Source organism: Sceloporus undulatus, chromosome 4 (genome assembly GCF_019175285.1).
Source record: "Sceloporus undulatus isolate JIND9_A2432 ecotype Alabama chromosome 4, SceUnd_v1.1, whole genome shotgun sequence".
Taxonomy (NCBI): domain Eukaryota; kingdom Metazoa; phylum Chordata; class Lepidosauria; order Squamata; family Phrynosomatidae; genus Sceloporus; species Sceloporus undulatus.
The window spans coordinates 224,845,239-224,867,061 of NC_056525.1; the positions used below are offsets into that span (position 1 = coordinate 224,845,239).

Consider the following 21,823-nt stretch of genomic DNA (forward strand, 5'->3'; position numbering starts at 1 on the left):
TACATAGTACCAAAATTGCAAAGGTACATTTCCTGACAACATTCAATGTGGTAAAGATGGAGGAGTTGCATTACTAAAATTACTTCTCATTCTAATTCTAGCATGTTTACAACCCAAGACATGACAAGTGCTGGTGACATTGTCATCAGTAATGTCTAAGATATACAAGATGTACCACTATTTTTTCTATGTACTGGACAGGAGGAGGCTTATCTTAAATAATTTGGCCACAGACCAGAGTTCTGTAGATGTACCAGTGCAAGCAGATTTTCTTGTGGAAACAGGTTTCGGGGGCAGCCTTGCATGCTCAGTGGAGCAACACCTGCATGTGAAAACTAGAGCTTCTCTGTCTGCAATAACCCTCTGAGTTGGAGTGATTTTTGTGTAAAAAAAAGACCTTGGCTGCTGCCACACTGCAGAATGAATGCAGTTTGACACCACTGTAACTGTCATGGCTCCATCCTATGGAATCCTGGGATTTTTTTATTCTGCAGTCACAGACCCAACAAAAGAATCATGGGATTTGTGGTTTATTGCAGCACCAGAGCACTCTGATGGAGAGAGCTAAATGTCCCACAAAATTACAGACCTTGGAATTCCATAGCATTGAGCCATGGCAGTTAAAGTGGTGTCAAACTGCATTAATTCTGCAGTGTAGATGCAGCCCCTGCTCGTTCATCAAATCCGTGGTGTGATTGCTACTTCAAACAGCAAAGCTCTGGTACCAGAACAAACTACATTTCCCAGAATCCTGTAGCATTGGGCTGGAGAAAGAGAGTGGTGCCAAACCAGATTATTTCTGCAGTATGGATGCTGCCTGAGTTTGTTTTTCTGTTTCACTGAACTCCTATGTAGGGTTGTGGCTTACAATCCCCTTATGTTTGCCTTTCATTGTGTTGCAAAATAAATGTCTATCGATCAGAGGGATAAATTAGAAATGATAATGCAGACATCAAGTATCTCAGCAATTCCCTTGCATTGCACAGTGTAGTTATTAAAATGCTGTTTTGCCATTGTAAGAAACCATGAACTCCACGTGCCATGGCTGAAGTTATATGCTGTTACATGAGATACATTTTTTCTTATATTTTACTCTATAGGTATAGCCATACACTATAACTGCGCTTTTTGTCAGTGTTGTAGCCTAGCAACAGATAATACCATTAGGCTACTGAATAGTTCCGGTTTGACAAGTAAGGGAGTAATTTTTTTGTGTTTATCATCTTTGCTAATGATGGGATCCTTTCCAAAGGACTTGTCTTAATCTTAATTAGAGTTTATCGGCTGAGGTCTGCCTGACATTCTGCAGGCGCTGATTTCGTAAATCATAAAAACAGCACATGAAAAAAAAATTAGCAGGACTCAGTGATATTGGAAGCAACTGATTATTGCAGAAGAAGTATGAATTTCCAAAACGTAATCAACTCTGAACTGTGGCTAGATTCTTTGCTTTCAAAATTTACAGGGAAAATGTGTTGCAGTTTTGACAGCAATTATGAAGGTCATTTATAAGTTTCCTGTTACAAACCAGATCTGTTTCTACAAGATCCTGGATCATAAACATTAGTAAGAACAGACAGCCCAGGCCTTCTTAACATAGATTTTTAAAAGAGTCAGCTCTTGACCTTTCCTGGAAAAAAAAAATGCAATTATGCACTGATGGAGCACCAAAGGGATTAAAATGGTGACGGGGAGAAGAATCCTGATAAGTCTTCCTTTCAGAGCAAACAGCATTCTCAATATTTCTTTCAGATCCAGGTTGTCAGAGGCCACGTTGTCAGTGTTGAGAAACTGGAGCGTGTCCAAAGGAGAGCGACTAAAATGTTGAAAGGTCTGGAAACCATGCCCTATGAGGAAACGATCTTTCGGGAGCTGGGGATGTCGGATGAGCCTGAGAAGAGCCAGGTTTGAGATGTATGGTGATATGATAGCCCTGTTTAAATATTTGAAGGGATGTCATATTGAGGAGGGAGCAAGCTTGTTTTCTGCTGCTCCAGAGACTAGGACCCGGAGCAATGGATGCAAGCTGCAGGAAAAGAGATTCCACCTCAACATTAGGAAGAACTTCCTGACAGTAAGGGCTGTTCGACAGTGGAACAAACTCCCTCAAAGTGTAGTGGAGTCTCCTTCCTTAGAGGTCTTCAAACAGAGGCCGGATGGCCATCTGTCGGGGATGCTTTGATATGGATTTCCTGCATGCCAGGGGGTTGGACTGGATGGCCCTTGTGGTCTCTTCCAACTCTACGATTCTATGATTCTATGAGGCCTGGTTAGAGTAGCTGTTTCACCTCTATGCTTCATCTCACCTGTTCCGCTGCCACCCTTTCCTTCCACTTGCTGCAACAAGCAGGAATGTAGTTTTATCAAAAGAAGAGGCATAGAGGGGGATGGTGTGCTGGAATCAAAAAGACTCCATTGCTATCACCATGATCATCATCATATCATCATCCTGCCTTCTTCATGATATGGGACTTACAACAAGTTAAAACAAACATTGTTAAAAGTTAAAGTTTAAAAGCAATTACAGTCGACACTCCACATTTACAATTTTGACTTTTGCGGATTTGATTATTTGCAGATTTTATTAATATATTTTCTCAAGGAACCTCTAGGTCCTCCAGCACAACTCTGCTGGATGTTGACCATAGTAGAATTGCATTGAAGGACCTAGAGATTTCTACAGAAAACACATCTCTAGGTATTTGTAGGTCCTGCAGAGAGATTCTGTTGTCTACCTCTGGCATAAGTTGACTATACAGTTGTGCTGGAGAACCCAGTGATTCCTAGAGAGGTGTTCTTTCAAGTTAAAAAAAGTTTTTCCCCCTTTGGGGTTTTTCCACTTTCACAGGGGTCCTGCACCCCTAACCCCAGCAAATGTGGGAGGTTGACTGTAAACCATGATAAAACTGAAAGTTAAAACAAATTAAAGCAACAACAAGAAATAAAAACCCAGCACATTAGGCAAGGACTGTTTTCCCTGGGGTGAAAACAGATCTCAAGGGTCTACTTGAATAAAAAGGCTTTTATCTCCTTGTGGAAAGATTATAAGGAGAGTGCCAGTCTAGCCGTTCCGGGAAAGACCTTCATCTTTCATTGCCATAGATGACCAAGGCTGCTGTCACACTGCAGAATTAATACAGTTTGACATCACTTTAACTGTCATGGTTCCATTCTATAGAATCCTGGGATTTGTGATTTGTTGTTACACCATTGCTCTGTGACAGAGAAGGCTAAATATCTCAAAACACTACAAATCCGAAAAATCTATAGCATTGAACCATGACCGTTAAAATAATGTCAAACTGCATTAATTCTGCCATGTAGATGCAGCCTAAGAGCCACAGTAGTCCTGGTCTTGGCTATAGGCAATCCTAACATCTGCGTTTGATTTTGCTAATAATTGAGGGAACTAAAAGTGCTCACAGGAGGGGCTCGAAAGAGCTTGTGGAAGAGGAGCAGATAATATAAAAGTAGAGAGTTTGAGTAAATATGTGCCTTTGAGGGGATATTTGGAAGAGATGACCTTGACTTGATTGTTTGTATACAGATTGTTTATACACGGATTTTTTTTACACAGATTCAAGCATCCACGGGTTGAAAATGTTCAAAAAAAGTATAAATGTTCAAATATCAAACCTTGATTTACCATTTTTATAAGGGACACCATTTTGCTATGTCATCATATTTAATGGGACTTGAGCATCCACAGATTTTGTTATCCATGGGGATCTTGGAATCAAACCCCAGCGTATAACAAGGATCCACTGTAGATTGAATTGTCACAGGCTTAGACAATAGCCATGAAGAAAACATGAAAGCTAGTAAAACTAGGATGTGAGAGAATATTGATGGATGTAGATTTCTCCTATAACTGACAAGGTTCATTGCTTGTTGGTGCATCTAACAATGAGATGTCTGTCTGTGTGTGGGCATATATGTGTGAAGAAATACTTATCCCATGAGTGATATAGGCATTAGCAAGACTATTTGAGTTCACCATAATTTAACATTTAACTGAACATACAAGGATAAGATTGCAGTTTTAAAAGGTTGGTTTGACTATATAGCTTTACTTCGATGGGATTTAGTAGTGCATGTGGAGATATTACATATTTAAGGGAAATATTTTACATGTTTGCTTCTAGATATCCACAACCTGGATTGTGTTGTGCTTCTCTGAAACCATCTGCATTCCCATTCTGTTTTGCTTCATACCAGATGCAAGGTTTTTTTTTAACCATGCACATTTTTTTTCACTTTGGAATTTGTATGGCATTATTTTATGTGAAAGAAAGTATGCCATTTTGAATTTATATATTTTTCAACATTGACTAAAGTGCCTATGTGTGTTTTTCAGTAGTGTGCATTCCTATTTTTATAATGTACTTAGATTTTTTCTCCCTCAGTGCTTTTATTACTCTGAAACACACTGAAAACCTTACAAATGTGCAAATGTGCAGAGTTTAAATGTAAGAGTCACTTTGTTTTCCTACTGTAGTTGTAAAATGAATACATTTTGTCAGACTTAACAAAAAAAAATAATTTTCAGCAGCAAGCACACACTCACTGCATAATTTCAGAATTTATGGGCTGAATCCTCTTAATTCAGTATGTTGTCATAATTATGGCAATGTAGGCAGTGGCAATGGGAGGGAAAAGATTGTGGGTGCAGCAGCCATGAATGAAGAAAGGCACTGAGGAAAAGCATATTTTTGGCTGGTATCCTGTTAATAACACATGTAAGCATCCGTCCAATGTTTGCCTATACTTTATTTTAGTCATTGCAAAAGTTGGAATTCTTTTTCTCCTTCCCAAACTGCCAAAGCCTTCCCAAGACCTCACTACTGAGCTGCTACAGCTATCAAATGGCTGGTGGAGAGTGTTTGTGGAAAGCAGAGATTTGTCTGGGTATGTCCCTGAAGCCAGATCCAGAACAATAACATCCTCATCCAAGACATCCAGAGGACACTAGTAGAGCTTGGCAAATTATATTATCTTGCATCTGACTGTGGGGACATAGCCAAACATCTCTCCAATCACCCACACATATTCTTCACCAGCCACTGAATGTTTGTGTTGTGGGGGCTGTCGCTATTGATCACTGAGTCCTGGAAAGTATGAGAGGAGAGTCATAGGGTAGTTCTTGTTGCAGAATGTTCTTGCTTAGCTCTATGTTGCACAAGTTCAGTCTTTGACAGCCTTTTCTCCTAACTAGTGTGTGATCCTGGAAAAAATATAATTAGTGTTGCTAGTGTGTGTGTGTGTGTGTGTGTGTGTGTGTAGTGGACCAACAAGATTTTGGATGCAATCTAGATTTTGACTCCTCATTCAGAAATGTGTATATTTTGTGCCTAGGCACTCCATGCACCAAGTACACAAACCTAATGATTCAAAACTTCAAATATATTATGCGGATTAAGCAAATCTTCAACAATTTTTTATTCTGCCTTATTTTGACTTTTCAATTTCTTTTCAAATGTTTTGGCATTATTTCTTTTCATAACCAGCGTGAGAGAAAGGTTTGATTTTCTGAGTTTGGGGAAATGATAATAGTCACAATAATGGTCACAATAAATTTGCAGTCAGAGATTGTAGCCAAATCCAGCTGCATTACTAGTGAAGGGTGGATGTGAAGAAACTTTTCCTGCCTTCAGACTTTTGTATCACTTTTGAGGCCTGGGAGCTCAGCCTTGGTTTGAGCATACTGCCAGTGATGTTGTTTTGTTTGCTCATCTTTGAAAGCTAATAGGACTGGATTAATTAATTGTCCAAGATTCCTCAAAAACAATGTCCTAATTCTTCTGTTTAGCTGTTGCATATCATACACTGTTGTTATCTCTTCCACCAGATTTTGGCAACAAGTTGTTTTAAAACTGTAATCTCTTTGATGAAGGGGAAAAAATGAAGTGTAGTTGAAAAGGCAGTTATGCTCAAAGATAAACACAGCAATATGACTTATCAAAATTGGTAACCAGTTGTGGGTTTCCCCCCCCTCCATTGTCTAATTAATACAACATATAGCTTTAGCTATATATACAAAACCTGCAGAAGAAAAAGCTTTATAACATACAAAGTATGCAACAATATTTCAGCCATCACTGTACTGGATAGGTATCTAGGCCTGAGAGTTGAGATAACACAATATAAGTGCTTTTCCTGTCTAAACATGTTAAATAAATGAACATTCACTATCACATTCAAATACATTAGTACATTACTTGCATAGTTAATTTTCTTTTTAATGCACCCCGCGTGGCACACTATAGCTCTGTGCTATATCTCACAGTTTGAAGAAAGGACCCCTTTTAGACAAAGCTCTAGTTGAAAAAAGCTTTATGAAACAGATCGTTGGCATATCTGAACAGAAGGTTTGGTTGGCATGGGCACAGCTTAAACAGCTAATGTGAAGATGCTTATTATTTCATAAGGTGTCCCCACCCTGCAAGGGTTATGGCAGCAAATACCAGCAAAGGGTAATAATGCCTTTATGAGGACACTAAATTATATTTTGCAGTTGCTTTTACTTGATTCTTACAGATAGCTTGTTGGAATAAATCTTTACTAAATAATTCTACACAAGCACACATGCAATAGATATGGCCAGTGTGGTAGAGATAAACAGAAAGTTCAGCAAAAACGTTAACTGATAGAAACAGTTGACCTATGTTATTTGTTGTGTCCCTTCAAGTCATTTTCAACTTATGGCAGCCAACCCATCATGGGGTTTTCTTGGCAAAATTTGTTCAGAGGGGGTTTGCCATTGCCTGTCACCAGTGGGTTTCCATAGCAGAGCAAAGATTCAAACCCTGGTCTTGAGATGCACAGTCTAACACTCAAACCACTAGCTGGCTACCTAGTTGATCTAAGTTGATGTCAATTAAAAAACAAACAAACAATGGCTCCATCTAAGTGAGTATAAGCCATTCAAGAGTTACAGAGGGTTAACCTCTCGTTAATTTTCAGTACTGCTTGTGTCATTTCAAGCTATATTTTCAGCATGGCTGCCTCAAAGCATTTTTGAACATGTCTGTAAAGGCAGAAAGAGAGCATAAAAGGCAAAGGAGTGCCCTCTTTACCAGCAAAATATAGCCATCCAAAGACAACACTACAGCTGATATGGTGCACAATGTAATTGTTGCAAACAAAGTCTTTCTCTTTTTTGTGTTATGCTTGTATGTAGGGGGCCAGCTGTGGTGCACGACGACAAAAGCCATTGCAGAGGGTGAAGAGCTAATTGCCTTTGTTGTGGATTTTGACTCAAGGCTACAAGCTGCCAGTCAGATGACTCTTACCGATGGGATGTATCCAGCTCGACTACTCGACTCAATACAGTTGCTCCCTCAACAAGCTGCCATGGCATCCATTTTGCCAACAGCTATTGTGAATAGTGAGTGCCCTACCATAATTTCCACCATTAAACAGTGTTAATAAGGTCAACCCTCTTATACTCTGTACATGTCCGATAAGAATAGCAATCTCTTTGGCCTAGGTTATTTTTCCAGAATTGAATCAGCATAATCTTTCAGACCAAGAAAATAGGAGTTTATTGGGTCCTGGACTGTACAAATGCAGACTGTACAAATGAGACCACCCAAATAACTCCTCACTGCCCATAGAAATATATGTGTCAAGGAAAGGACTTTAGATGTTTCCTTGATTTGCTAGCTTTGTTAAGTGTGGTGAGCTGCTATTTTAAAATAGAACCTTTCATGTAGTCCTATGTACCACAGCCAAATACAAATATTGACAAGTAAATTATTATTGTTGTATTGTGCCTTCAAGTTGTTTCTGACTTATGACGATCCTCAAGCAAACCTATAATGAGGTTTTCTTGGGAAGATTTGTTCAGAGGTTTGGCACTGTCTTCACCTGAGGCTGAGAGCATGTGCTTCTCAGAGTGTTGCTAGAGGGGATCTCACAAGATGGACTGCACTCTTTTGAAAAGTGTGCTTGTCTTTCGCTGTTCTCCTTTTGGTGACAGGAAAAGGCATTTTTGTTCTACTAGACATTCAGGAATTAGTTGGCACAAGTACTTATTTAAAATATTAATATTAAAAAGGTTTTATTTTACATTCTTCTGTGTAAGAAGACAGTTCTTCTGTTTAACTGAACAGTTCTGAACAAGCAGTGAACAATTATTGTAGTTTCCTAGGGACATTTTCTACACAAAACATTCTGATTAGAGTTTCTTTGAGTAGTTCCCTAATCTGGCTACCAGGGAAACTAGCACAAATGTGTAAAACACAAGTGTTTGCTGCTCTGCCTACCACTCTGGAGAACATGTTGTTTCTAGGTAAAAATGTTGTATATATTATACATTTGTTCAGTTCAAGTACAGACAAGAGTTTAAAACAAAAAGAAAGAGTGAATTCTTATGTAGTCAATGGCTTGTTACAGACTGCCAAAATAAAGCTGCTTTGGGTCTCTTTGGAGGTATGCTGTTTAAATGATGCATGCATCCTAAGAATCCAGAAGCTGCACCAAAGCTGAACTCCAGTGCTTAGGAATGGAGTGTGGCTTTGGCGTGACCTCCGGACTCTTAGGACCCATGCATCATTTAAATAGCATACCTCCAAAGAGACCCGAAGCAGCTTTATTTTGGCAGTCTGTAACAGGCCAATGTGACACTACATGCACCTGACACTATACTGGTGTTTCTGTACTTAAATTTGTGATTCAGATAGTGCATGCAAACATCCAATGGTATCTGCTACCACCAGTCTAACACCACTACCATATTATCTTTTGCACTGTGAAACCAACCACTTAAATTAATTTGGATTATGTGTGTGTGTCCAATCCTCTGTCCTATTGGTTTCCCTCCCATCTTGTTGACATTCTTTCTACCTTATTAGCAATGTCTTGCTACCTCTCATTTCCTCAGCCTCACTGCTGTGTGCACATGCAGCCCTCCACATTGTGGGAGCCATCCTGCAGAAGCAGCCACACTGCTTGCTCACTCTCGCACCCTTTCTTTTGTTTCCCAGCTAGGATGCCCATTGTTGCAAGTGAGGGTTTCTCCATTTGGTGCTGAAATCAACCCCTGCATGCAGAAGATCTTTGTCAGTTTTTTTCCCATGAGGGGAGGGATCAGAAGGAGTACTTTTTGAATGGAGGAGGGACTATGTTCTATAGTAGTCAACAGGGCTTACCTTTGAGCTGGCGTGGATTGGATTGTCTCTCCATAAGCATTCAAAAATAAGAAACAGCAGAGCAGACTTTGTTTCTGCAGTCTCTGCACACACACCCCATCGGAGAACTTTCTTTCACTGCCTTTTCCATCCCACTCCCTGTGAGCATGTTTCTGGAGTCAGTGGGGCTTCCTACTGAGTAGAGGCATATTGGAATATACAGTATACAGCTTCAAAAAGTGATGAGTTATTAAAATTAAGCATTTAAAAGTGAAAGAGAAGAAAGCTTTATCCTAAATAAAAAGGATTACATCAAGCTATTAACAAAATCCAAAATCCACAAAAGTGTGATACCTTATTTGACCAACCAAAATAAAAAAAATACATCATGTAAACTTTTGAAGCTTCACTGGCTTCTTCGTTTGGCAAAGATGTTACAAATCATACCAAAGAGGTGGAAAAGGTGGAGATGTTAGATTATGTTGGTGAAATCATGAGAAGGCATGACTCACTAAAAATGATGATGATGCTTGGAAATATAGAGGACAGCATGAAGAGAGGAAGACTGCACACCAAATGGATAGACTCATTCAAAGACGACATGACCCTATGACTGCAGGAAGTGAGAGGGCCATTGACGATAGGGTGTCTTGGAGATGCTTCACTCATAGGTTCACTCAAGGTGTGTGTTGTCTTGCAAGGTAAAAATATGTTATAGATGGTCTTCCCAGGAAATGACAATGGGATTCTGTTGTTCTTTAACTTTAAGGTAACAAAAATAGCAATTAGATCAAGGCAACCCCAAAGCAGAGGGAAAGAGAAGTTGGCTGGGAAGATAGCCAGGAGTAGGTATGAAGCTCTGGCTTACTACCTTCTGTGCAACAAAACCTTTATTTCTTGGTGCTAGAGGAAATGCAGTAAGCCAGGGGGGAAAGGAGTAATCAACACACCCATTTAGCTTTGACTGAATCATTCATTACCTGGGTCTTACACATGGCCTTGGGTCTCCATCTCCTTTCCAAGGGAAATTCACCTGGTGTTTCAAAGGTCATTGTGACATCTTAAGAACATGCTGGCTCCAGATAAGGAAATATGAAAATATGGAGATCCCCAAATGCAATGTGGGGTATGCAGGGTGTATTAACAGAGGCTACCCCTGAATATGTTATCAGGCTAATAAGGCTTCATCCAGCTTGGACATTATGACAATAGGGGATAGGAAGGGAAAGAGTTTCAATGGTGGCCTGTTCACAGGGTCAGCACAAAGGATTATTCATTCCCCTAACCTCTCCCACTTTGAGAAAAGCCAAACAATTGAAAGATGTGGTATGGAAACAAAGGGAACTTTTCCTAGAAGAAGAAAAATGAAAAAAATGAAATAGTGTAATAACAACAGAGAGAACACATTAACCACCAACAGAAGGAATTTGTGTGGAATTTGTCCAAACAGACAAGCAAATAAATTATTTCTCACACCTGTTTTCTTTTCAGCTTGTAGGTATTGTTTATTAATTGTGTGCTCTACTGCCATCCTGCTGCTAAATGGGTATTTTTAAAATAAGAAGATCAAACAGCTTAAACTTGTTGCACTAAGACTTGTCGGCAGGAATAAAACTGTGGCTTACTTGCACCTGTGTTTTTTTTCCCTTGTAGAGGATATATTCCCCTGCAAATCCTGTGGCATTTGGTATCGGAGTGAGCGAAATCTGCAGGCTCACCTCATGTACTACTGCAGCGGGAGGCAAAGAGAAGGAGCTCAGCTATCAGAGGAGAATGACGAAAGTATTCAGCAGATATCTAGTATCTGCCCCTTTCCACAGTGCACCAAAAGCTTTTCCAATGCAAGAGCCCTGGAAATTCATCTAAATTCTCACAGTGGTATGTAAAATATTTGCTTCAGTGGAGTCAGCTTTTCTTTCAACATTTTTTAAAAAAAGTTTAACACTGTGCTGAAAATAAATTGTAAAAAGGTAAAATAAAGGATTGAAAATAACTTTAGTTTATGCTGCAATACATTAGTTGCCTATTATTTGCTTATCCGATCATTTAAGTTTAATGAAAGTAAAATTTCATGAGATAAATTGAAAATGTCTGAATGATGTTTTAATGCAATGCTAGTAAAAAAAATGTGTCAGATGCTTGTTAGGTGATCTGAATTTTAGGATTTTAAGTTCAGCTAAATGACCTTGGGAGTTACACTGTGAGAAATAGCATAGCATACAGCATTTATCTTCACTGAATTGATGGAGATAGTCTCCAACCTGGTATTGGGGATTGCCAGATTTGTGGTCCTTGAATATGGGCAACAGAAAATTCTTTAAATCCTTCCAAAGCTCTTTGCCCCTTCCATAAAACTGAAAAAACTTTTGAGATTAAAAAAAAAAAGACTCAAAAACTATTAGAAATGTCATGCAGTGTTTTTCTTGGTGGTTCAATGGCCTTCCACTCTGAAACAGCAAGAATGCCTCTGCCACCAAGCACCCTTACAGTGATGTGGCTATTATGCAGCACCATTTTCACTCACCCAAAATGTGACATCAAGATGTGGCCCAGCAATCTTCCAGAGGGTACCTAAATGGGGAGGAGTGGCTTTTCAGGCTCTGGAGCATACCCACCTTCTCCTAGAACCTCAAAAATAAGACACTGGAGCCTGTCACACAGGGAATATCAGAGGATTAAAAAGGCACTTTCCTGGGAAAGTCACACGATCGTGGCCAAGATTTTCAGACGATGTCGCAATCTAAAATTTCCCAGTGAATGGTTTGTTGCTAGAGCATTCTTGGTTCTTCCTGTGATATATCCTCTCAGATCGCAATATGTGTGAAAATATTTTCCATGATCATGTGCCTTTCACAGGAAAATGCCTTTTTAGTCCCCTGATTTCCCCCTGTGTAATAGTCTCCTTAGTCTGTTACCTACCAGTGGTTCATGTCACTAATATAACAACAAGGTTTTCCCAAAATCTCAGATGTGGTTGGTCAAGGTATAGTATTCCCCACTGAGATGTTCTCTTTAAGATGTGGTTGTCTGGAAACAATTACTATGTAGTATCAAATAAATAAATAAATATCTATTTATAGGCCACCCAATCACAAGGAAGCCGGGCAGATTACAGCAATAAAAATGTACACATGTCTGTTTAAGACTTCTAAATATGTATCTTTTTTTTTTTTACAATTTTAAAGTTTTTCTTAAATGCTAAGTTTCAGAAAATTATTACAATATTAGAAAGCATTTTTAGTACTGGTTTTCTAGATCTTAAATTTGATATAATATAGGGTCCCAATATGTGGCCCTATTTCTGTTCATGGTCATTTTCCTGCTTAAATAATTGTATTAAATCACCTAAACCTAGAGGCTGATAGGATCACAGGGATTTATGAAAGTCCTTGCCAAGTTTCCTAATGGCTACCATTTCTGTTGAAACCCTACTTCCCTATAAGACATGAACATGATTCAGATGGTTGTCATAAGCATTCTGAAGCACCCACTTATACAAAACAGGGCCTTATGAAGCCAGGATGAAGAATAAGTTGAGAACATGGTCTGATATGGTGGCACATTCACTCTGAATCTGACCAAACATAGCAAAGAATCCAGCTTCTAGACCATGGGTTCCCAACATGGGGGTCGTGACCCCTTTCTCAGGGGTTGCCAGGTTGGGAATCCCCCCTGCCTCCCCCTCCCCTTCTCCCTGTGGGTGTGGGCACTAGCACAGGCACCACGCGGGGATAAGGGGATGGGGATGTGTCTGCCTCCATTTCCCCTTCTCCCCATGGGTGCCAGTCGGGGCTCCTTCCTCCTCCCCTTCTCTCCACAGCTGCCAGGCACCCGCAGGGAGAAGGGGAAGGGGTTGGGGCTCCTTCCTCCTCCCTTTCTTCCTGCGGCTGCCAGACAACCGCGGGGGGAGGGGGACGGGGATGGGACTGCAAGCCCCAGTAGCCTTTGCAGCCGGAAGTCCCTAATTGGTTGAGAGGCCAGAAAGGGGTGGGACTTCTAGCTGCAAAGGCTTGTAGGTGGCCGAAAGTCCCACCCCTTCCTGGGCTCCCAACCAATTAAGGAGGCCACAGGCAGGACTTTTGTCCGCAATGGGGGTTGCGGCCCAACAAAGGTTGGGAACCGCTGTTCTAGACTAATTGAAGAAACAACATGTCTCCATGGTCATATCCACTCATTACTATTCACTGACCAGTGGATTTTTTTATTCAGGCTTTCAGGAGGATTCAAAGGACTCATTGGTGGTTTATTGTAAATTAATTTAAGAATGAAAGCACTTCAGTAAACTGAAGATTATACCCAGTTGATTGACAGATCTCTCCCCCCCCCCCTTTTTTTTTTAAATAAATCTCATTTGCTATACACTGAAGGTGCATAAAACATGCTTGGTAGGCTGTGCCATTTGTGTGCTCCATCTTTGTCTATTGAATTTATAATATTTAACTGGAAGGGGCTGACTATCTGGGTCTAGGCCATCAGTGTTTCCTGTAAGATGGAGCTGCTCATGACACTCCTTCAAAACATGTATCTGCACAGCCAAATACCGCAGGTAGTCTAGATGACAGGGCCCAGTCCCTGGCTCTGGTGCAAACTGTCTAGATCAGTGGTTCCCAACCTGTGGGTCGGGACCCCTTTGGGGGTCGAATGACTCTTTCATGGGGGTCGCCTAAGGCCATTGGAAAACACCTATTTAATTACAGTTATGAAGTAGCAATGAAAATAATTTCATGGGTTTGGGTCACCACAACATGAGGAACTGTATTAAAGGGTCACGACATTAGGAAGTTTGGGAACCACTGGTCTAGATGATGCCCGGCCATTTCTGCACTGAACTCACTGTATACCCTCCCCCAAAAAAGGGTTGAAATAAAATCAAGCTTTGTTCCAGTTCTTCCAGAGCCCCCCAGATTGACACTGGGTTGTTGTTTAGAATGTGTCTTATGATGCCACCTGCTGCTGCCACAAGTCATGTCCTCTGAGATCTGGTCATGTGTTCAAAGCTAGGTGCCTCATTTTTTTTCATCCTCAGAAGGGAGCAACCTATGGAGAAAGCAGAGCAGAACATGCATGTGGACAGCTGGGCACCATTGCTCTGGGAGTACTAGGTAACCGGAGAATGCTGGGGCAACTCTGGAGCCAGAATTGTCTGGGCTGCTCCCAAACTAATCTGACAGTGTGGTCCTGACTGAAGAGACACTTCACTTGGTTCTGAGAATTGTAACAACTACTAGCCTGGCACAAAATTCATTCTTTAGGTAAAGGGCTCAAGTAGACCATTGTTCCATAACTCCAAGCAATCAATTCAGTTTGAATTTACATTAGTTTTGGTCACTGTGGGTGATGACCTCTACTCTACTTCGGCAAAAAGATATATCAGAGCTCTTCATTTTTACAAGGTGTTCCTCCATTCTCGGTCATGCACAGAATTGCTAAAATATCCCTAATCCCAATATTGTGGGATATCAAAACTGGAGAGAACACATACTGTCAGCTCCAATCATCTTTTTCACCTAATCTAGGTGAAACAGTGCTCAATCATTCTGGGATTAATCATAGATTGGATGAAAAGAAACAGAAATTGAATGTCCTGCTGCCACCCACGGTCTAGTAGACAGTATTCATTTGGACTTTGGAAAGAGAGCATCCCTCACCCTTCATAGTCACAGGATAAGTGGAGAGAGCCTCTTAGTAGCAATTTAAAGAGCAGACGGTAGAAAATATAACTAAATGGTTGTGTCCGATCTATCTGAGGGACACAAATAGGGGACTATTGCTTTTAAACTTATTCATACATGATCTGGAGTTTGGACAGGTGATAGTGGTCAGGTTCTCCAATGATACTATGTTATTTGTGTGGTTGAAACAAAAATCAGTTGGCAAAAACTCCCAAAAGATTTTTCCAGCAATAGAAGGAATAGCTATTACAGTCAGCCTTCTGTGAATTTTTTTTATCCACAAATTCAAGCATCCACAGTTTGAAAATATTTTTTAAATATAGAAATTCTCAAAAGCAAACCTTGATTTTGCCATTTTATGCAAGGGACAGCATCTTACTGAGCCATTTTATTTAATGGGACTTGAGAATCCACGGATTTTGGTATCCATGGGGGTATCCTGGAACCAAACCCCAGCAGATACCAAAGACCCACTGTACAATGAAAAATATTATCAAAGGTAAGTAACAAAAATAAGCAAGTTGCATGGTGAAGCAAAGAATCCCAACTTCACATATATGCTGACCAAGAGAAGAATCCTAGGTTTACCAGTGAACACCTCTACAGTCTGACTGTTCTGAAAAGGGTGAAATCCATGTTGGAGATGATTGGGGAAGGAAGTGATAATCAACCTGCCAATAACATCATGATTTATACAGATCTTATCAGAAATTTCTGTTAATTCAGAACAAAGTAGTTGCCTCACATTAAAACAAACAAACAGTATTTCAGAGCTGCAAAAGTTGCAGAAAAGTATAATCAAACTCATCAACACAAGGTGCTGCATAAAATAATCGAGCAGCTCTTTGTAAGGAAAAAAACCCAACATTTGGGGCTGTTTTACATTTTTTAAAAGTCATGTAATAGTTAAACGATAGCAGTATAAAATTATGCATGAGGCACAATAAGGAGATAGGGAGATGATTCTTCTCCCTTGTCTCTCCTAGGATTAACCCACAGTTATCCAATGAAGCTAAATAGCACAAGATTCCAGACAGCTAAACAGAAGTACTTCTTCAAGGATACTGTGTTGATCTGTGGAATTCACTACAAGATAACTGCCAACTTAGATTGCTTTGAAAAGGAAATTCATGGCAACTAACCTTACTGATGGCTACTAGTCAAGATAACCATATATCTCCTTCTAAATGGGGGCACTATACCTCTCAGTGGGGAAGAGGACTTTGAAACTGGCAGCAAAACAGGACCTTGAGACCAAAATCCAGTTTTTAATTCCAACTAGACTAAACCCATTGAATCAAGGAAACTCATACTTCTGAAAGTTCTGTTGATTCAGTAGAGCTGCTCTAACTGGTGATGCATCTACACTGTAAAATAATGCAGTATACCACCAGTTTCATTCCCATGGCTCAATGCTACAGAATCCTGTGATTTGTAGTTTTGTGAGGCACCAGCAGTCTTTGGCAGTGAAGATTAAAGACCTTGTAAAACTACAAATTCCAGGATGCCATAGGCTGGAGCTACAGCACTTAAAGTGCTGCATTATTTCTACAGTGTAGATGCATCCTGGGTTGAGCAATTAGCTAGGCCTAGAGGTGGCTTCTCCAGAGTTTCAGTTAAATTAGAACACAACAGATTTCACTGCCTTTTCCATGCAGAGAATAGTATTTTTGTGCAGCAATTAATATTTCAGCACTGAAATAATATTTTCCACAGAGAATCTAAACAAAATGCTCTTACTGGTGAGTTATTCTGCATAAAACTTGCACTTCATTGATTTGATTAGAAAACAGCATTTTCTGTGCAGAAAATAGCATTTTCTGTGCAGGAATTAATATTCCTCAATTGAAACAATATTTTTCCACATCAAAAATTCTGTTTTTGGCACAAAACAACCAAATGCAGATTTTGTACAGAATAAGTCCTGGATTGCAAATAGCCTTTGACAACTGCATGGTTTTTGAAGACCCTCTTGCACCTTGAAGAAAATTGCTGAAATTACTTATAGTTACCGTCAGTTCACTGAATGAATTACATCCCTAGTTCCATCGTGTCTGGAGTCCTTTATTATCCTTCAGTTTTGATCCCTCAAGGCAAAATAAATGTTACAATTTAATTTCTTCACTTGAAAATTAGGTTGCATAGAATCATAGAATCACAGAGTTGGAAGAGACCAGAAGGGCCACTCAGTCCATCCTCCTGCCATGCAGGAACTCAAAATCAAAGCATCTCTGATAAATGGCCATCAAGCTTCTGTTTAAAAACCTCCAAAGAAGGAGACTCCACCACACTCCAAGGAAATGTATTCCACTGTCGAACAGCAATTACTGTCAGGAAGTTCCTCCTAATGTTTAGGTAGAATCTCTTCCTGTAGCTTGCATCCATTGTTTTGGGTCCTGTTCTCTGCAGCAGCAGAAAACAAGCTTTTGCCATTCTCAATATCATACCCCTTCAGATACTTAAACAGGGCTATCATATCACTTCTTAACTGTCACTTCTCCAGGCTAAATATACCCAGCTTCCTAAGGCCTGTTACAGACAGCCAAAATAAAGCTGCTTCGAGACACAGTGGTGGTATGGTGTTTCAATGATGCACGTGTCCTAAGAGTCCAGAAGTCGCACCAAAGCCACGTTCCAGCCCTAAGGACTGCATAATTGAAACACCATACCTCCACTGTGACTTGAAGCAGCTTTATTTTGGCTGGCTGTCTTTCCTCATAAGGCATGGTTTCCAGATCCTTCAGCATTTTGGTCGCCCTCCTTTGGACACACTCCAGCTTCTCAACATCCTTTTTGAATTGTGGTGTCATCTTATTTTAACACAGAGTGATAAAAACCATTGAAATGATGGAATTTCTTTCCCTTTAAAGTCCTATTTGCTTAGATCCATATCTGAGACCCTTCAGCTGCTCCCAAAAGCAAAAGTAAGGTAGGGGGAAGAACATGGAGATCCTTTCCATTGGGGGCACACTCCCTAGGGAAAACTCTCTTCTTTAGGGAGACTAATCTAGGAGCCATTTTTCTCTGATACTGACACCAGAAAAAGGCCTTTTGGTGTTACCAGGGTTTTAAACATCGTTACTTTTAAAATTGTAAATTTAAAAACTTCTATAAGCTGTCATTGACAAAGATTTGTACTGCGCTATAATGTTTTATTATTTCATGTGTTTTTCCAACATTAATTAATAAATAACTTTTTGTTCACAAAATATACTATGTTGATAAAAGACTCAAATTAACTCATTGTATTTTTTTTTACCTCTTTCACAGGAGTGAAAATGGAAGAATTTCTTCCCCCTGGTTCTAGCCTCAAATGTACAGTTTGCAACTACACCGCTGACTCTGTGATTAACTTCCATCAGCATCTGTTCTCACATCTCACGCAAGCTGCCTTTAGATGTACACACTGCCATTTTGGCTTTCAAACTCAGAGGGAGCTGCTGCAACATCAAGATTTGCATGTCTCTGGCAACAAACTGCAGAGAGAAAGTGATACCGAACACTCTCCAGGGGGCAATGAAGAGACTTTGCAGGGAACTGCAGATCTCCTAAACAGAAATGATAGTTCTCAAAAGACAATGCAGACTAAAGATGCAAGTTCTGACACTGAACTTGACAAATGTGAAAAAAAGACACCCCTTTTCCTTCCAAATCAGAGGCCAGAAACGCAGACTGCCACAACTAAGCAGAGTTTTTCCTACACAAAAATAAAATCTGAGCCCTCAAGCCCAAGGCTTGCTTCATCTCCAGTCCAACCTAATCTTGGGCCTTCTTTCCCCATGGGACCTTTTCTTTCTCAGTTTGCTTTTCCCCAGGACATCACAGTAGTTCCACAGGCTTCTGAGATCTTAGCTAAAATGTCTGAGTTAGTCCATCGAAGGTTGAGGCATGGAAGTAATAGTTATCCCCCTGTAATTTATAGTCCACTCATGCCAAAAGGAGCCACCTGTTTTGAGTGCAACATAACATTCAACAATCTGGACAACTACTTGGTACACAAAAAGCATTACTGCAGCAGTCGATGGCAACAAATGGCAAAGTCACCAGATTTTGGCAGTATGTCAGAAAAAATGCCAGAGGCTGTGAGTCCCAACAATGGTCAAAATTCTATCAACATTTTGAGTACTGCACCTCACGCTTCAGACTCTGAGAATCAACTTCTCCAGACATCTTGTATCAACTCCTCCACTGTATTAGAAATGATTGGGTCAAATGGTAAAGGTCATGAGAAAGATTTTTCATCACAGGTGAAGAAGCTCTCAAATGTAGCCAACAGTGATGAGAAAATGAATGGTAAACCAACTGATAACAAGAATCCAACTACTACTCCATTAATAGAAGGAGAAAGTGATCCTAACAAGACCACATGTGAAGCTTGCAATATCACTTTCAGTAGGCATGAAACATACATGGTCCACAAGCAGTATTATTGTGCTACGCGCCATGATCCTCCACTTAAAAGATCAGCTTCCAACAAAGTGCCTGCCATGCAGAGGACAATGCGTACACGCAAGCGAAGGAAGATGTATGAGATGTGCCTACCAGAGCAAGAGCAAAGGCCACAGCTGGTCCAGCAACGTTTTCTTGAGGTAGCTAATCTTGCCAATCCATGTACATCTTCTCAAGAACAAACAGATGGCCTTGGAGAGTGCTACCATCCACGCTGTGATATATTTCCAGGAATAGTCTCAAAGCATTTAGAAACATCATTATCCATTAATAAATGTGTTCCAGCCACAAAATGTGACACACCACATTCCACTGTTTCCTGCTTGGAGATGGATGTGCCCATAGACCTTAGTAAAAAATGTTTGTCCCAGTCCGACAGGACATCCACTTCCCCCAAAAGATTGCTGGACTACCATGAATGCACAGTTTGCAAGATAAGTTTTAACAAAGTAGAGAATTACCTGGCCCATAAGCAGAATTTTTGCCCTGTCACTGTGCATCAGCGTAATGAAATGGGACAACTTGATGGCAAAGTATTTCAGAACCCAGAAAGTGAACGAAACAGCCCAGAAGTTAGTTACGAACGAAGCATAATCAAATGTGAGAAAAATGGAAATTCAAAACAATCTTCTCCCAATGGAAACTTGTTTTCTACGCACTTAGCAACTCTTCAAGGACTTAAGGTCTTTAGTGAAGCCGCCCAGCTTATTGCTACAAAAGAAGAAAACAAACACTTGTTTCTTCCACAATGCCTTTACCCAGGAGCAATAAAGAAAGCTAAAGGAGCAGATCAGCTTTCTCCCTATTATGGAATAAAGCCAAGTGATTACATTTCTAGTTCCCTTGCTGTTCATAGCAATGATGCAGATCAAAGTACAAATGCAGAAGGTGATTCTCTCAAGGGCCAGGCCCCCTCAAATGGGTGCCCTGTACAGAAGAAGGAATCTCTGCCATTATTGCCAAAAAACAGGGGCATGGTTATAGTTAATGGTGGACTAAAACAGGAGGAAAGGCCTACAGCAAACCCACAACAGGAGAACATTTCCCAGAATCCTCAGCAGAATGAAGATGGACACAAATCTCCATCTTGGGCCTCTGATAATGCTTTAGCTGCCAATGAAAATGTTTCTCCAACCATTCCTGTAGCAGAAGAACAGTTACCTAGTATAACAAAAGGTGTGAATGGCTCTACTCAGGCTCCCACCAGTGGAAAGTATTGCCGCCTGTGTGACATCCAGTTCAACAACCTATCAAACTTTATAACTCATAAGAAGTTTTATTGCTCGTCACATGCAGCAGAACATGTCAAATGAAAATACTTGGTCTACCTTTGGTATCCGTGTTTAGTATATTGTTCCATACAAGTCTGAAAGAGAGCTGTTTGTATTACTTCTGGACAATCAGGCATTAATTCATTATTGCTGAGTTGAAGACTTTAAAGGTGTACTTCCATTACGGTCCATTAGTAAAGTGTATTCTTGGTGCCATTTTCAAAACAATTAATTTATTTTACCAGCAGTATTCATAGCTGTAGTTATTTTTGATTTAAAAAAAACTTTATATTAAAGTCATTTGTAATGTTATTGTATAGTTATTGTGTAGCACATATGGTTTGCACTGTATAGTAGATTTTAAAGAAAATAGTCACAAACTATACGGAAAAACATTTTAGAAATAGCTTCAAAAGCACCTGTGTATCCTATTTTTTCCCCCTTATATGCTATTGCAGATATATGTAGATGCTAAAATATAACTTGCAACAAGTTTCAACTATGCTGTAAAGTTCGCCTTAAAATTTCAATTTTTGATGAATTTGGCTCAGTTTGCACTTTATATTTTAGCAGATACAGTACCTTAGTCACTAGGCTTTGCATTTGTATGTAGCAGTATGTTTCTGTCTACTTTCTTAACCCGAAACGTCCGTTAAAACGAAGATGGCAATTTTTTTCCTTGTATAGTACTTGTATTTTCTTTCGCTGATGCATCTCTGTCTCGATTTTTAAACCTTTGCTGTTAAATGCAATACTTTATAAAGAATGAACAAAAATTACTGGAAGCAGTATTGTAAGTAATGAGGTCATATCTATCAGTTTTATCTTTTGAAAGGCACAGTCAAAATGAAATCCTTAACTCAATGCTGCAAGTATGAATCTAATTCATTTATAAGATATATTTAAATATAAAAGTAGCAATACTGCAACTGGTGATCACAGAGATAATGTTCTACTTCTGATAGAAATAATTTCTCAACAAATGTTGTTACTATGCATGTATATGGATGGAATAAAATTCCAGATCGTCAGACTGGTCTGGCAGTAATTTATTCATTTGCGAAGGCTTCTCAACCTCAATAAATCAAGTGAATGGTTGGGGAGTATACTAATACTATATGATGTACAGTTAATGCCAGTATCCCAACAAGCACCATGCCAGGATGGACATAAGTAATATATCCAGGCCACAAATCTTCCATTGTGCTATGCTTGGCCCAGTCGCATGACCCCCCTCTCTTTCTCAGAGGGGGTTCCAGTTGGCTTGCTATATACATGGTTCCTGCATCCACCAATTCAA

The 21,823-nt window shown here is 39.9% G+C and overlaps 1 protein-coding gene across 1 annotated transcript in view; it reads left to right on the plus strand.

The window, feature by feature from the left end:
• ZFPM2 (zinc finger protein, FOG family member 2) overlaps positions 1–21,547 on the plus strand; it is a 432,038-nt gene extending 410,491 nt beyond the window's left edge. Inside the window, exons 6-8 of the mRNA XM_042464632.1 lie at positions 7,181–7,387; positions 10,785–11,009; positions 18,074–21,547. Coding sequence (XP_042320566.1) covers positions 7,181–7,387; positions 10,785–11,009; positions 18,074–20,565 — 2,924 coding nt within the window. The 3' untranslated portion in view covers positions 20,566–21,547. The remainder of the gene's footprint in view (positions 1–7,180; positions 7,388–10,784; positions 11,010–18,073) is intronic.
• Positions 21,548–21,823: the final 276 nt, after the last annotated feature.